The following is an 18,012-nucleotide window of genomic DNA, read 5'->3' on the forward strand; positions in this document are numbered from 1 at the left end:
TTATATATTATACAGGTATGCTTTATTTTAATGCCTATGTTTGTTATACCTAGACTGTTTTGTTTGTATAGTCTAATATTCTGAAATGCTGAAATGTCATTAATTATGATTTTTAATCATTTTTATTCAGAAAAGTCAGGGTTAGCCCCGAGGCTTGTGCAGCTATATATCTTGCTATTCTAGCTCTGTTAGATGTGGTTCACTGCAAAACATGTTGTAACGAGAATCACAAGTTAAAAACATACATATATTTCAGAGGTAAAAAAAAAAGTTAAAAGCTGTAGGAGCAGCAGATTGACAAGTTCCTTGTAGAAAACATTTTTTGCAATTATCAGAAAGGCACATATATACAGCTCAGCTCTTAAATAACCCTACTCTGTTGCTTGAAAGTTTAAACAGTCCCAGTGCAGGTGGAAAAAAAACTAAATGAGCCCTTTCTTTTCCTTATTTTCTCTGATATTTATTCGGTTCCAGTGTTGGTTGCTCAAATTAAACATGTCCAAAGTTAAAGATAATCAGGTCAGAGTATATACAAGTAACCTGTGCATTAAACACTGTGTTTAAACTGTTCTAGACAGACTGTTTAGACTGTTTTCTCCGCACTCGGTTCTGTATGATGTCATAAAGATGGGGTTATTCCTTTCAGACAAACTAAGTGGCCGTGCGAATGCCCAGTATGAAATAATGATTATTTTGAACTAGGACTCATGCAAAGCTACTCTAGTGGAGTAAGGAATAAAACTGTGGGGCTAGAAATAAGCAGAAGAGGTCCCCTTTCTATGATGATTTCTGGCATAAATGTCAGATATCTGGGGATTAGTTTTCTAGCTGATGGTGGGGAGTTAACGATATCCAGAGCCAGCTAAGCAGCCTGGAACCATACTTTGCTGTCATAATGATGTTTTCATAGCGGTATGTAGTGATATGTTTAGATCATACATGTTGTTGGCTTCCTTCCCAGGTTATTTAATGTCAGCTTCGTTAGTCCACAAAACATTTTTTCACCAGAATTCCCCCAAAATGCTGTGCCATGGACCCAATTCGCCATAACAGAGTAATCACTGATTGATTGATGAAGTAACCCTCTGGTGATTATGTGCATGACTTGAAATGTATGAAAGGTTTTATTTAAACCCAAACTCCTTCTTGAACCTCCTAAAGTAAAAATGTGTGTAAAAATGAAACTTATAGTATGAAAATGAAGGAAAAAATGACTATGTTGTGAAAAAAATACATATTTTTTGAGCGGACAGCAAAGCATTCACAAATCAGCTGAGAGACGTTATGTCACCACTGTGTCTCTGGTCTGGCTCAGTCTCCCATGAAATGCACATGCCTGATGCACGTCACTAAGGAGGCATCCAGAGGGCATCCTACTCAGATATCAGAACCACCAGTTGACTTCTTTCAGTATGGAGGAGCAGCAGCTCCTCTGTTTTGAGGTCTTCCTACATGACTGAGCTCGTCAATAGGAAGCTCCTTTTTCCTTTGATTATATCTTCAGTCATCATGTTCTTTTTTTCACTAGCCACAGTTGGCGGCCATAGGTGATGACAGGAATGTAGAGTGACCAGTATTTGCCATAGTCCAACTCGACCTTATTCTCTCATGGATGACCCCGTGTCCCCTAACACCTTCACCACTTTGTTCATTTATATTTCATTTTTGTTTGAATTGTATTTAAAGTTAAACAGAAATTAATGGAGACAGAAAGCAGCAATCTGAACAAAGAACAAGAAAACTGGCACGGGTATTCTGGCGTGGCACGCAGCTGTTATACTTTCCTGTGCTTTGGCCTCAGGAAAGACGTTTGTCTAATCAAAGATGCAGAGCTGCAGATTGGTCTATGGATCTGCTTGGCATGGCACACTCTGTACACAGCTAATCACTATCAATATAAACCCAGCCTCTTCCACGTGACCGACATGGCTGGTACTGCTTTGTAGTTGTACACATTGTACCCTTCTGACTTCAATAAAACGTCTGTCTGAATAAGATTTGGAGAGACGGTGCATTATGCAGTCACGTTTGAGTGAAGCTTCTTCTTGCTGTCTAAGGATGTATGAAGAAAACATCATACAAAAGCCTCTATAACCTGTGAAGTCTGCTCTTCCAAGACCTCCATTTCCCTCTGGAACCACGCCAGCAGTTTTTCTGTCAAGCTTCCAGTGGTTTGGAGCTGGTTTACGACACAACCTCTCGTTTCCTCGTTTGACTCTTCTCCACTGGAAAAATACTTCCACATGTGTGTGTTTGCCTCTTCTTGCTGTTGCTGCGTGGAACAAAAAAAAAAAAAAGCAGAACAGGACGTCTTGCAGCACAGAAATAGAGTTGTGTAACGTAATTTAAGAACATTGTGAACCAAGCTTTGTTATGTGAGCCCTCAGTGAGGGCCATTTCCAGTGTGCGCTTATACTTTTATAATTTTATCTCAATATGTTAGTAATAATTTTAAATAAAGTTATTAAACAGAAAATGGGCGAGTACATGTATAAGACATAATGAACCCAAAGAGTCTGAATATGGTAATGTAGTTTACAGTAAATATGTGGGGTCAACCATCCAAAGCAGTGGTCAGGCCATGAGAGGTGAAGAAGAGTATAGGCAGGGTGGTGTGGACAGAGTGACAGAAGGATTGCTGCAAGACTGAAAGGGAAGCTTTACAAGACAGAAGCAAAACTTGCAGTGATTTATGGTTTGGAGTTCGTGGCAGAACACTGCAGGCGAAAGCGCATCAAATCCGATTTTTTTTGACCCTATGCGACCCATATGCGATCATGGTATGTCAGTGTGAACGGCACAAATCCGATATTTTCAAATCCGATCTGGGTCACTTTCGTATGTGGTACTGAATCCGATACATATCCGATGTTTTAGAAAGCGACTGCTGCTTGAACGGTCATGTCGCATTAAATCCGTCTTTTACGTCAATGACACAAGACAGACGCCAATTATCAGTGCCGGAGAAGCGCCCGAGAAGACATCGCGAATGCTTCCTGGCCATCCAGTGTAGATGTTAGGGAAACTGTTGAGAAGACAACGTGAACATTTTATTTGTACTGTATAATCTGCAGATTCTGACAGAAATCTGCAACTATCCTTTGAAGCACCGCTCCTCTCTAAAACAGCAATAAGGATAATTATTAGGTTATTTACATTATTATGTAAATAACAAAATAACTTAAAGCAAAAATTGGGAAACGTAAAGTCCGAAGTCTGTATATTAAGGGCCATCAGTCAAACAATACTGTTTGGTCTGGGTCTAAACGGAGCACGTTGTGTGTGACGTCTTCTTTTGCGCATGCGGGCCACTTTGAGGGTTCACACTAGAGCGCGTTTGCTGTCACATTTTATTTGTAGTGTGAACAAGCAGACAAAAAAATCGGATTTGATCAAAAAATCGGAATTGAGCATTAAGACCTGCAGTGTGAACGTAGCCAAAAAGACAGGAAGCTGGAAGAGATGAAGATGCTTAGAGTTTCATTTGGAGTTACCAGGAGAAACAGCAAGATTTGTATGTCAGATGGACGTCAGCTCGGGTGGAGCAAGTTTGCATGCAAAGTTAGAAATGGAGCAGGCAAAAGAAGATGAATATAACGCTATAAGTTCAGAAAAATGAAACATAATGTTTTTTACTGAAATATTTTGTTTTTCTCCCTTTTTACTTTAAGCAAAAATAATCTTTTTTTAAATCTAGAATTTATTGTTGTTGTGTGCACCTACATTTATTCTACTGGTTATATGAGTAATATTTAAAGTTTGTTTTTTTTTAAGTTCATGTGTCTAAAGGTTAATTGTATACTTGTAGGTGTTTTCTGTAGCTTCACGGTAGAATAGCAAAGCTGTGACACAATGAGTGCAGTGGGTATCTGAGGTAATCATTGTAATAGGACAGGAGTGTGCAGAGTGATTCTCTTCTTACTGTACATTTGAAAGTTGCCTTGCCTTTGCTCATTAAGAGTGGTAATCACCAAAGAACATGTATAGAAGAAGAATGCCACTCACCAAAACTGAAATACCAACTACATTAATGATGTGTTACTACACGTGCCAGAAGAGTAAACTGCTTTCAGATAGTTGCATTAAAATTATTTGAAGGCTCAAACACAAAAGCTATCCACTACAGCTGGCCATACCAACACACCTGTCAATCAAAGCTGCTATGCCCCAATTTTAAGTTTAAGGAAAATCCCATATAAATGGGTAAACTAACCATAAAGTTCAAAATAGTGTTTTGCAGCAGGCTGTGAAGATGTTTATTCTTATTTGTCCTGTAAAATTGAACATTTTAACATGAGAGTTTCTAGGGATTGGCTCATTTTTAAAGTCAGTCCCCATAGGAATTAAGGGAACTGTATATTTTAGCCTCAGGGTTGCAGGTTGCTAATCACGCACCAAAACATGTTTAATATAGAGTTATTATTACAAGTAATTGCTATTTTTAATATGGGATGTGTCATTCAGCTTGCACTGTCATTCAGCCGGTTGTCATTTACCAAAAGAAAAAAAAAAACCAACTTAAGATGATGTATTGCCTGAAGTTTTTTTTAGTGTGTGGTTTACCATATGGGGTACATGATATGGGATTTAAATTAAATATGCAATTAAAATGCATAATCTTAAAACTTTTGCTAATGTGCTGGTGTGCCAAGGTTTTTAATGGTTGCAAGGGTGCATGTGAAATGTTCTTATTTAAGGCACTTAAACTACAAGACGCTAGAGCTTAAATGCACTTTGTGTGCTTAGTGCAACTAGTAAAACCACACAACCACCACAATTTCCTGGTTTCAGTAATGCTTCAAAAATACTTTCATTTCTTAATACCAGACAGAATATAGAAGATTGATGCATTTTTTTTTTCTTTTTTAATTATTTGTTTAGAGCAAGTCAACTTTGATTAAAACTGAATGGAAATGATCTTATATGTGATCAAAGCTCACTCACTTCCTTGGTAAATTGTGGCTGTTTACAACACTTACTGCAATACAAGCAAACATTTCAGATTTGTTGTAATAAAGCGAGTAATAACGCGTTCTTCTCTTTTCTTGCAGGGGATATCATTTTCAATGCACGCTATCCAGAATTGCCTCCAGATTTTATTTTTGGAGAAGATGCTGAGTTTCTCCCTGAACCCTCTGAACTACCAGTGAGTAGAATGGAAGAATGTGAAATGTTTAATAGAGGGAAAGGGTTTTTTTATATATATAATTTTCCAGTGAGTACAGTCTTTATCACCACATCTGCTCCACACCACAACATGCATTTGCTAAATCCACCTCTGATTCATTTTTATTAATTCTGCATGTCAAATATAGGACCCATTTTCTTCAAATGGTGGATGGTCACAACCTTATTGACTGAAGTGGCCAGGAGAGGTTTAGTTCATAGTACATCTAAATTTTAGAAAAGCAAACAAACACTATGCATTTTCTGTGGATCTTGAGCCTTAGCTGTTGTAGTGATTACACTTCTTATAATTGTTTTGACTTGCTGTTTATCTGTACATCTGATCATCTCTGTGAATCTGTGATTCACTGGACAGCTAGTCTGAACAAATGAAAATGTACTGTCCATGTTTATAATGTGCCCTTTTTCATAAAGAGAGTACTTCTTTTTAGATGGACAAAATGTAATTTAAAGTTTTATTAGATTCATGTGAATGCTCTTCTTCCTGGAAATTTACCTGGACATTCTTGGTATTTGTTCAGTCATGTTTTGTTTAATTGTCATTAATTTTCCTCTTTGAAAATGGTTCCAAGAAGTCATTTTTTCTTTTTTAACCATACAATGTCAACACAGAAGTATGTGGACAGCTGCAAACGGTTTTGAGCCTAGCAGGAGAACTGGTTTTCAAGGACAGATTGCATCAGCATTGTGTAGTTTCAGATGAGGTGTGGTTGTTTGTTTTGCATATTAATAAAAGCACCACAAAATTGCATCATCACTGTAAGTTCCAGTAAATCCCAAAGGATTTTGAAAGATACAAATGAATACTTGGTCAGACTTACTGTCATGGGGTAACTTTACAGAAAGAGCGCTTTACAGCACATGTATTCTTAAAGGTTTCACAATTAAACCAGAAAGTTTAAAATTTCTGTCGCCCAAACATTAAAAGATTTCTCAGAAACTAAAATACAAGCGACAAAAGCTGCTTATGTCTTCCCAAAGATCGCTGGCTTGGAGCAAAGAATGGGTAATGATGGTAAAGAATCACTGTACTGCACTAATCTGCAAAAATCCTGATAATGTTTATAAAGGCTCTATTTTCTCAGTTATGGCAATGGCAGCTGCAGTGTTTAAAGTTGTCTTGATCTGTGCTCAATCAGCCAAGTAAGGAAATCCCAAAACGTTGATTCTGTCAGCATGGTAGCATTTTCAGTGGGAGAAAAGTTTCATCACTTCTTAGGTCACTTGGATGAGTGATAAAATGTTTCTCCCACTGAAATCGCTGTGTGCAGATGAACAGAATAAAAGTATGGGTAGTGTTTAAAGTTTAAACTTTTTTAACTTTAGCTTTTTAATACTGGACCCTACTTGAGGAGCTTGAGTTACAGTTCAAAATAATATTTCATCATACTATACTGCCCTTGGTGCAGTTTCTCAATTTGTGCTCTGTCTGAAACCCATTTCCTTGCTTTTTTAATGGCATTGTCACTTAAAACCAGCTTTCTTCTCATTGGCTGTTCCTTCCAAACAGAAGTGTTGCAGCTAATTTCCCATAGAGCATACTGTACAGTCTACTCTGTATAATTAGCATACTTTTGAGTGAATGTCTGTAGTATTTTTTTCTGTAGGTTTTTTCTTTTCTGACATAAACTTATAACAGCCAACTTAGTTGTAAACAAATGAAAATGTATGTTAAACATGGCAAAAGTAGAAATTTTCATATTTACATTGTTAAGCTGATTAAACAGTTAGGAGTTCTATCTCAGCTCGATTGGTCACTGGTTTAGCATGTCATTCCTAAATTACATTGTGGAATAATTACACCAATCTAATTTCCTGTGTTTGGATAGTCTAATATTTTGTCTTTTTATGTTATTTTCTATCTAATATATATATATATATATATATATATATATATATATATATATATATATATATATATATATATATATATAAGTTCTGTACAAATAAAGTTTATTATTATTAGTAATATTATTATTACCTAGCCAGGTAGAGCATGGAATGTCTACTACCAAACAGCTGTTATAGCTACAGAGCAGTTTGAGACAAGCAAATGCCTTGATATGCGGGCTGAGCTTCACAGGTGCCAGGGCATGCCGTGAAGTATTATGGTCAGTGTACTAATTTTCCACTGTGCCACTGTTATCAGAGCCCATGGCTCTGAGATGAAGAGGGTTTGTTGGATCAGGAGCGCAGTCGGGGGCATGCTCCTTGTTTACAGGGTTGTGCATTTCATCCCCCAGGGTCAAACTATTGGAGCCTAGTTTTACTGTTACTTCCTGAGGCAACTAAAGGAAAATATTAGGCCAAACGACTCGCACTGTGGCAAGATGGCAAAAGGGTGCCTCATTGTGACAACGTGCCTGAACGGCCACAGCAAATTTGGCAGCTACAGATACACTCTCTGATGATTAAATTTATATCATTCTGACCCTAGGGTCTCTCGTGCACAGTAAATCACATTGTATAGTGCATGTCATCATGTTTTTGCCTGGCTAAAGCAGGGTACAATACACTAGAAAAACTTTATCATTAAACTTTTCACTGTAGTGTAGCGTTGTTCTTTCTGGGGCATTCAACAATTCAAGATCTAATTTGTACGTAACAGCAGATATCACTGTCCCAGTTTATGTATGTGACATTCAAAAATATATTTTCTGTTTAAAAATATTTAACCAACTGAGTAATCATCTCTCAATTTCAAGGCACCCATTTGGCTTTTGTGCTGCTTTATTGTTTTTAATTTAAAAATGATTACAGAACCCAGCAACAATTTGCCAAAACACACCGGATGAATTAATTTTGTTTGATCCAAACATAGGATGCAATCAACGCAATCACACCTAATACATTAAAAAAAGGTAATGGAGGAGGCCAAGGAGAAGGACCTAAAACTGGGGTGGGCAATTCCAGGCCTCGAGGACCGGTGTCCTGCAGGTTTCAGATCTCACCTTGGGTCATCACACCTGAATCACATGATTAGTTCGTTACCAGGCCTCTGGAGAACTTCAGGACATGTTGAGGAGCTAATTTAGCCATTTAAATCAGCTGTGTTGGTTCAAGGACACATCTAAAACCTGCAGGGACACCGGCCCTCAAGGCCTGGAGTTGCCCACCCCTGACCTAAAAGGAAGAAGCCAAACAGGGATCCAGTACCTACATAAGGCCCATGCTCAGCTACTGCAGCATCCGTTTTTTTTTTTCTTTTCTTTTCTTTTTTTTTTTTAATGTGTTCTGAAATAAATGAATATGACTATAATTCTGTCATCTCCACAGCCTTTGGTAATTGCTACTAATCAAACCATTGACCTTGTACAATGATTCCTTTAAAAGTAATTTCTATTGGCATGTTTGCGTTGGGTTATTAGATGATGGTAAACACAACACAGACATGCCAATAGGGCTAGCTGGAAATGTGCAAACTTTTCTGTAGCTACTACTGGGTAGTTATCCATTGCTATTTTTGAAGCAGACTAGCATGGAGCTGCTAAATTCCCCTGCTTGTGTCAGAGTCTGGGAGAAGTGAGGGGAGTATTGCTCACTGTCTCATAAATCCAGCTGTGCACATAAGGGGAAGTACCTCCGCAGAGCCAGTGCTTGGCAGCCCACTGCTTGTTTATTTTCTCACTTATAGTCTTGCTGCGTTTTGCACTTCATGCTTTCATAATCCTCCTTCGTCTGTTTCTCTGCCTGAGATTCCCACTCCCTCCTTTTTCCTCTATATTTTCAGTAAGTACATCCCCCTCTCAGTGTTAAAAAACTCGATTCTGTGGAGTTCATTAATTTCCCCCTCATATCTCTTACCGTCTGGCCGTGGGAATTTAGATTGTTAAAACTGATTGTTATCTGAAAAATATTATTTTGATATATAAAACTGTGACTTATCATTAGAGTAACATATTTTTATGAAAATAAATAACTTTGCACTTATAATAAGGAGCAAAACATTTTTGTGTGACACTGTCTCTTAATATCTCTTGGTGCTTGTGAGTTCTACTTCAAGTGGACTATGTTTCTAGCCATTGTTATCCAGGGGGTAAACATTAGGCTAATTTTAGGTCCTCTGTCAGTGGCTGGTTGAATTCCTGATGTCTCAGCAACACATTGCTCTTGTTTACAGCCAGTCAAGGGTATCATTAGCTTCTCTGTTTAGGCTTGTGTTTTTCCCTGCTGTCACCAGGCCTTGAGTAGGTTTATTATCCATGTTTCTGTTTAGACAGAGAAATGTATTGTTGTTGCAAAAGAAAAGGGAGGACTAAAACATGATGCATGTGCTACACAGTAGATGATCAGTAAGGTTTGGTAATATTATATGCACGTTAGAAACTGCATAACATATTCTAAAGTCTTGAGTGAAAATGTTTCCTTTTAGACAATTAGGCTCCTACTTAACTGCGGTTTTAGCCTGATCACATCATTGTGAAAGCATGCCTAAGATAACCTATCACCACAACTTCATGTATTAAAACTTCCTTTTGGAGGTGACGATAATACATGCTTAAATCGTTGCCTGCTCTCTCGTTACTGTGAAGTGCTAGCAAGTCTCAAAATGTCCACTCACCCAAAGATGTTTTTATGGAAAAGAAATTCAACTCTTATTAAAGGCTTGTCCCATTTCGTCGAACATTTTATAATGGTCTCAATTTTAACCGTTCATCTAAAAACCTAAGGAGTAAAGTTGTATCTAAATAGATGAAATGAATGAACCATTTCAAAAGCTGCATGTACATAGAATCACCAGTGTAATCTCGTAAAAACATTCGAAAAGTTTGGTGACTTTATCCAAAAACATAATTTTGCAATCATTTTTCTTGACAGATTGTACTTCTCTTACGACTGAGGGTCAAGTCTGAGAGAAGTTTCCAACTGACCTCCTTAGAAATGCTTTTTTTTGTACAATAACATATCTATTGGACCAATATACATTTATCTTCTTAAGCTACAGACCCTTGAAGCATGAGGTTTGGGGCTTTTTAATTTGTGCTGTTTTCACCAGTGCTTATGATCCCTCATGCATTCAAAATTAGATGGGTGGATTAACTTTTCACTCTGTTAAAAACAGCAAAAAGTCACATGAAGTACTCACAAAAACTGATGGCAAAACGTCTCAAATTATTTTCTAGCCAAAACGTGTCAGTTTTATCCACATAGCAATACTGACTTATTGCTATGGACAGCACGTTATCATTAACTTTTGTTTTAGTTTTCATCTCAACATTCAAAGAGGAGTCTCAAATTATTAACCTTGTCAATTTGGAAGCTGATCTGATATCTATAGCTTTAAGGTAACCTAAAACTTTTAAATGTTAGACTCAGATCCCCAGTGGCCAAGCAATCCATTGCAAGCAGCACTTTGAGTTCCGTTTTAACAGAAAGAGACCTCTGGCAGAGGTTAGTGACTGTTGTACTTACTTGAGGAAACTCTAGGAGCCTTGCCACCTTTAGAAGGTATAGCAAGTCAAACATGGACTACAAAGGCAGCAATAACAAAGTAATCCTCAAACCTCTGCAATTGTTAAGAAAGGCCCTTCCAAGAGTTTTAACCACAATGGATGATGAATGAAAGAGACTTTAAATATCCCTGCTGGATGATGAGAGGCCACATGTCCCACAAATAAGCCATTTATAGCCGAACAGTTCCATGAGAATATGAGAAAAGTCTGTCACAAATTTATTGAGGTTCGCTGTTATATTGTTGTTAGGGTGCAAGGGTTGACTGGAAACTACAGATGTAGGCTAAAAAGCATCCAGACCATTGCTAATTGGCCACCAGGGCTGCTCCCTGCCTCAGCGTGCTTTGAAACTCTTAGTGGGTTGTTTTTTAACTGGTCAGTCATGTTAGCCCTCATACTAGTTTCATGACTCTAATTACTGTATGTCAAAGCAATGGAAAGTCATCTGCCAGTCTAATGGGTTTATTTTGGGCTCAGAGGGAGCCATTGTTCCTTTCAACATGGAGATAAATCTTAAGTCGGCCTATGATTGCCACCGCAACACTTAACCACACTGACACATTCATGACTGTTTAACCTAAAGTTTTAATTGGGAAGGAGGCTTATCGGAGATTACTGATACTATGGCGAGCATGTCGAGACTGTATAACACGCCACTTTGACTTTACTATGGAGATGACTAAAACACCCTAAAATATCCTTAACTGAATTGGCTTATTTGGGTGGCCTCAATACACTACAATATAGATATAAACAAAAGTAATACACTTGAATACAACTAACATTTAATGCAGCCAGCAATCTGGACTGAAGCTTTGTCTGACCTCCATCAAGAGGTGAAGGGGTTTTTTTTATTGGAATTATGTGTATTTGTTACTAGATTTGCATATTTTGTACTTTGTATGTTCATTTTGACATATGGTCTGACAAAATAATGCCCTGTTGGTTTCTGGCTTTTCATTGGATATTAGATATTAGATTCATTGCATTAACCTGTAATCGTTTGTGATGTTTTAAGATGACTGGCCAATAATCTGCCCTCTCCCAATAATAATTATTATTACTATTATTATTGTTGTTGTTGTTCCTAAGGACCTCAGATGATTGAGATTGCTCTAAGCAATCTCAACGTTGTGAGACCAATTTGGCATTGTGTATCCTGATTCAGTTTACTTAGCGCAAAAGTCCATCTACAGTCACAATAATTGAGTCCCTTTACTGACCAAAGATGGACAAACTTAACTGCTTGATGCTTGTAAGAGATTGCACCAAAACAGGAAAGGAATGCTCTGTTATTTATATTTAGAAGCACATTTACTGCCTTTCCACAAATGCAGTGCAAGTGCCCCAAGTATTTTAAATTAATTTTTCTTAACAGAAAGTTCCATTAAAATCAACATGTCATTACTACGAATTATCATGAAAGAACATGCTTTTGAATAAAGAAAATAAACTTGCAAAACCAAAGATAACTACAATTCCTTCAAAGACTAAATTCTCGTAGAAAAGCCAGCAATTCATAAGTGTGCCATAAGTAAGTGCAGTCATTTGAGAATGGGTTAGTCCTGGGGGCAATCTTCAGAGAATACTTGAATAGTTCCTAGTGTTTGTCTTGAGATGCCCATTCTGAATTTTGGGGCTCTAATTTACTGGCCTAGAGTTGGAACCGTTAACATCAGCAACTTTACAAGTGACAACAATGGAAAGTTCACCAATGATTGTCAGAAGCAGCCCAAAGATTTTGTCTGATTTTCTTCTGACTGAAATGACCTCATCTTCTTAGCAATGGTGCCTAATAATCAGTTCTCTAAGACTGGCGAGATCAGAACGAAGACTAGTTCTAAAAAAAACCCACACCAGTAAAAAAAGATCTAAACGCTGCTGTTATGGTCATGTCCACCTTAAGATTAAACATAAAAGCACTTAAAATAAATTTCTTATCAAGATTTCAAGAGAAGATCAGTTTCTGGCTTATCTGTGATAGCGGATCGTGTTTAGAGCAGGGGTGGAGAGCTCAGAGAAGTGGAGTTTGGAAAGACGTGTTAACCTAACATGGTGACAGGAATACAGCGGAATAGGTCTGCCCACGGGTTGCTGGGAAAAATGACCAGAAAGGAGGAAATGACAAAGACAGAGAGCGGAAGGGAGGGAAGGTGGAGAGCAATACCATTTTAATTCCTTACGTAGGTTATGTTGCATCATACATTTTTTCTTCCCTAATTCACCAAGTGATGGCAACACACTGGACTTCAGTGTTTGTACAAATGTTTGTATGGAATGCCCCCCCCCCCCCCCCCCCACCTCCCTTTTCTGAAAAAAAACAAAAGATAAGGAAAAAAACTTTAAAAGCATTGAAGCTGATTGGGTAAGAGTTTGAAGTTGTGTATTCAGTGCGCATGCTGTAGCATGTCTGGGTATGATTGTCGTGATGCTGCATTTTGCTTGTGGCTGATCTGTGATTGTGGTGCGCTGTTCTGTAATCTTGAATTCTTTACCACCCATTCCCTTCACATAATTTGTTGTACATAGTCAGCATGCACACCCACATCTAGAGTGAGTTATAGGTATTATAATAATAATATTGCAACATGAGAAGCCTTAAAAGGTTCTCTGTGTTTTGGCCCCAGAAAATATAAATCATGGTCTTCTCAGATCACTGACAGTGATTTGAATAAACAGCACAAAATGTTCCCGTTCACTCATACTGACATCAGATGGAGCAAGACAACCCACTGTGGGGCAAAAATGTTTTGGTGTGTTTCACCACTGATGGCTGCAGACAGTATTGTTAGACTCTGCATCTGTTAACCCATTCAGCTACACGAGTAATCGGCTTCCCTACTCTGTCCATTTACGACAGCAAAAGCAAATCTGAAGGTGTCATTGGCCAATGAAATAACAAAACTCTTTATCTTCTTTAACCTATTGTGATACGGGGAGTGAGCTTGCACCATGTAAGAACAGTCATCTCTAATGGTTCCTCTCTTTTTTACTCAACTAATGCTACCATTTGTTGGCCCCTGTTTCCCCCTTTCTTTGTGTGTAATAATTTCTCTGGTCTAGACTTGTCCAGTGATGCGTGCAGGTACGAAACTTTTGGGAGTTCCCCTGCATTCTGAATCTTTCCCATTCTACATATGCCTGAGAGCATGGGTTAGCCGTGATAGCCTCTCTGCACACGGCTTCAACATGTTTCCACTTAACCTTTTTGCAGTACTCTGCTGTGCGGTTCAAAAGGTTGGCTCTTTCTTGTTTCTCTGGAAATCCCACATATTTTGGAACTGTTGAAGTGTAAGGATATCTCGTTTGGCTCTGTTCCCTCTAATTGGACTGGACTGTGTCACCTGTAACTGAGAAAATATTTAAAAAAAAAAAACTAAATAGGCTATTCTGGTCAGGAAATAAATATAGCTATTTAGTGTATTCATCTGTCCCCTTTGCTCCAGTTGTAATGATAGTTCAGCTAATGATAGTGCTGGTGGAAGTCTAGCTGCCTCTCAATTACCCCAGTTGAGTAAGATATTTAATTTTTGATAAACCTCATCTTGTATTCATGCAGGGCAAGAAAGACAGACGTATTGTCTGACAAACCCATACTTAAACTAATTTCTGTTGGTCTCTTTTGGTAAAACAGGTAACTCACCAGTGTATTACTGTTGTTTTCCACCCTTTTAATTTGGAGCAAGCGTTTAACTGTTTACGCTGCGGGCATTGTACAGATTCAAGAGAGATGCCTGAGTAGAATCTGGGGTTGTGGACTTGAAAGGCTGAAGGCACAAGTGTTTAAAATATTCTATATTTTTTGATTTGTCAATAAATATCGTGAAAACACCAAAGTGGACAAGTGACTCACCCAAAGACCTAAATAAAAATGGATGTAGCCACATTACACATTGATTTTTGTTTTGAAGCCTCATTGTTAGCATTTTGGTCACTGTCATGTTGATTTCTAAAGGCTAAAGGGACCGTATTTGGATTATAGGGTGTAGTGTCACCTTTATATTTTTCAATTAAAGCTTGCAAACCTGGCTAGTGTGCTACACTTATAGATACCAGATAATTATTGCTAATTAACAGGACTAATCAAATGCTCAAATTTCAGTCACCATAACTAGAGCGTAAACTCTTTTTTCTTTTTTTTTAGACAGTCTGTATTGCATACCTTTCTATTTTATAGTTAATATCACCAAAACTCTTAAAAAGGCTCGAATGGATGCATTATTTGTTTATTTTAAATAAAGTAACCAGTGTTTTTCCAGCTGGGATCGGGTCAGTACTCTGTATCAGAAAATTGCATCCCTAAAAATAGGACATTTTATGATTACATCGTATTTTTGTGCTCAGGGAAAAGTGCAGAATAGATTAGCCTTGGTTTTAATCTTTTTACTTTATTTAGTAGCAATAAGAAACATGTACACAAACGTGTAAACGTGTGTGTGCCCCCCCGGCCACCTTCCCAAAAAATTAAGACTCCTGAGAGAAGATGAGGACTTACACAATGAGGCATTGTATCAGGACAACTCCCATAAAAAATGGAGTGTGAAGCCAATCTAAGTGTTCGACTTCTCCCATCTAGGAAAAGGAAACATTCCCAGCATCACGTTACCCTCTGGTAATACTGCATGCCAAGCATTGATGAGCGCTTCCTATCTGCTGCTCCAACTCGTCCCCTGTTACTGTTTTAACAAAGAAACTCAGATGGCCCATAAAGCTACATTATGTCAACTTGTGCATAGTGTACCAACTGTTGCTCCCGCTTCCTTCCTGCTGTTGGGAATAATGGGTTCCAGCTTTTATTGGAGTTTATTATCGGCAGCGCTCACTGACAGGTCTGGGAATGCTTTTCATGTGCAGGGTATTGTTTGCAACCAGAGACTGATGAAGGAAAGGGGTGCTGGCTATTCCTAAACACTAGCTGATGTATGAAACAAATGCCAAGACTTAGATGGGACAGCGGTCTCAGCCCTCACGGTGGATTGGTGAACCACATTAAAAGTAGTCAGAAAAGTGCTATTTCTGTCAACAAGTTGCTCTGTGTTGGACACAAACCGCACAGATCACAGTGAAGGAAAATACACTGGGCTGAGAATGCCAAGTGTCTTCAACACATGACAAGAGCAATTTAGCATGATCTTACACTTGGCACTCTCCGGGGGCGAAACAGGGTGTGAGCCCACACTTGAATTAGCGACTAACAGAGATTAATTTAATACTTGGGAGTTTTTTAATGCCTCACACTTTCAAGTCTACAGCGATTTATTGGATCAGGTTGCCAGCATCTATAAAAATCACATTTAAGACGTAAAAACAAATATCTTCTCTTGGCCTATATAATTATCTTGCATTTTCAGATGCCAGTCCCTCTCTTATTGGCCTAAGATAAATATTGGATCGAAGATGGTACAGACGGATGGCACAGGAAGACATAATTCTGTCAACTTGGGTCTATTCAGTGTGAAGATGCCCAATTTAGGTGCACATTTTGTTCTTAAGGAAAACACTTATTTTTTGTTGAGTTCTTTCCTTATGCTCAACATATGTACTGTGCTACACAGGCAAATATACTCCGATTGCTGTTATTATATGAACTATGTTGTTTCTCTTGAGTAATATGTTACAACCCAGCTTGCAAGGTGCTGCATAAGATGGAGCCTGACACTATAGAGTTTTTATAAAGCAGTTTTATTTAAATTTCTGGATAAATTAAAATGAAAACACTGGGTTTCCTAGCTCAGAATGGGCCTTCCTACGCTGAATTTAATCGGGCCACTTCATTTACAAAAAAATAGTGATTCTAAATATTACATGTGAGTTATAGTTTTAGATTCCTTCTTGTCAGCCAAATTATTTCCATTTTTCTCACCAGGGAGAACTTTTTAACATTTGGTGAGCTGTCCCTTTAAAGGGTCAGATTACTGGGGGGGCTATCAGAACAAATTGACATGCTTTAAATATTAAAAGACACACTAGTTTTTAATATTGTATATTCCTACAGTGCTTCCTTTGCCCCCATTTCTGAAAGAATTCATTTTAGTTCAGGCACTGTGTGTGGATCAGGATTTTATCAGATTATCGTTTTTGTTTTAAAATTTGGAAATTAGCAGTAAACATGAGAGCTTTAAAGTAAAAGTGTGCTTAAATTAATCTTGATCGAATGGGAAGCATTTGATTTACTGTTTTGTAACCGTAGAGTCATCTGTCTACAGTCAATAGAAGCAGGAAAACATGATAAAACGCTCTTTTTTTGTAAGCTTGGAAGTTTTAAAGTATAGTTTATGGGCTGTACAGAAAGCAGAAAATTGATGTTAGCGTCAGCAGCTCCAGTTATAATTTTATTAGCCAATTCAGATTATTTATTTTTTATTCTTTTCTAAATTTGACCGGCTTAAACTGATTATTCCACATTCCAGATTTCTTGTTTGCGCTACATAAACAAAAGTCAACTTTTTATTCATTTTATTTTTATAATAAAAGAAATTAGTGAACTTCAGTTTCCCCCAAACTGCTTTAAGTTACAAAATGTTCTTACAAAAAAGCTCTCCTGCTGAGGGAGGTATAAGAAAAAGGTAATTAACTGAAAATGACTTACAATACACTAGGGATGGGAACTGAGAATGTTCCCAGGAGAACAGTTCCTTGGAATCGTTAGTCTGCCTGCCTGTCGATCCCGCTTATCGGTTCTTGCACTCTTGCTATGATCAGCTAATTTCAGTTCGTGTGTCAGAGGATGAAAATAGTGGTGCAGACTACAGGTTGGATATGAACATTACTTTTGTTTTTATTGCACAAAAACACGAGAGTGTGATAGTAACGTGGAGACTGCTGCAGGATGAAAACAACTGCATTATAATGCTAACACACCTTCAGTTCTTTGCAAGCACCTGCATAGACAACATGCAAACCCTAAGCTAGCCTAGAACCCAGAATGATGTTAAAGCTGAGTAAATGCTGAGTATGTGCTGGTTTTCATCTGAGTGTGTTTCAGATCATTTCAGAGAGTAACATGAAAGTAACATAACGAGTATGTTACGGCCCTAGCTGGGCCTCCTGATACTGCCCTTGTGTGGGTGTGGTGTTTTTCTCCGCCTCCTCCTCTTTTGCTCCACCCCTCTGTCTCTCTCTTGCTCTTCTCTCTCCTCATTTACCACCTGGGCCCAGTCAGCAATCACCTCTCGGAGGTCATATAAGCTGGGGATGAGCTGTGAGCAGGGTGTGGGGTGTTCTCTGGTGTCTCTGCTTTGTGTGTAGTTAGCCTGCCTGAAGTGTGGAGTTGTGGAAACAGCATAGCTGCTTTACGTGAGTAGTGTGGGCTTGTGGGCCTTGGCAGCAGTAAGCCAGCTGCTGTTAGTGACAGGGTGAGCTTGTGGGCCCC

The 18,012-nt window shown here is 38.3% G+C and overlaps 1 protein-coding gene across 1 annotated transcript in view; it reads left to right on the forward strand.

Annotated features, from left to right (window-relative positions):
* Positions 1-18,012, forward strand: part of babam2 (BRISC and BRCA1 A complex member 2) — a 126,081-nt gene that overhangs the window by 11,076 nt on the left and 96,993 nt on the right. The window contains exon 4 of the mRNA XM_026151098.1: positions 5,052-5,146. Within this exon, the coding sequence (XP_026006883.1) occupies positions 5,052-5,146 (95 nt within the window). The remainder of the gene's footprint in view (positions 1-5,051; positions 5,147-18,012) is intronic.

This window comes from Astatotilapia calliptera, chromosome 19 (genome assembly GCF_900246225.1).
Source record: "Astatotilapia calliptera chromosome 19, fAstCal1.2, whole genome shotgun sequence".
Taxonomy (NCBI): Eukaryota; Metazoa; Chordata; class Actinopteri; order Cichliformes; family Cichlidae; genus Astatotilapia; species Astatotilapia calliptera.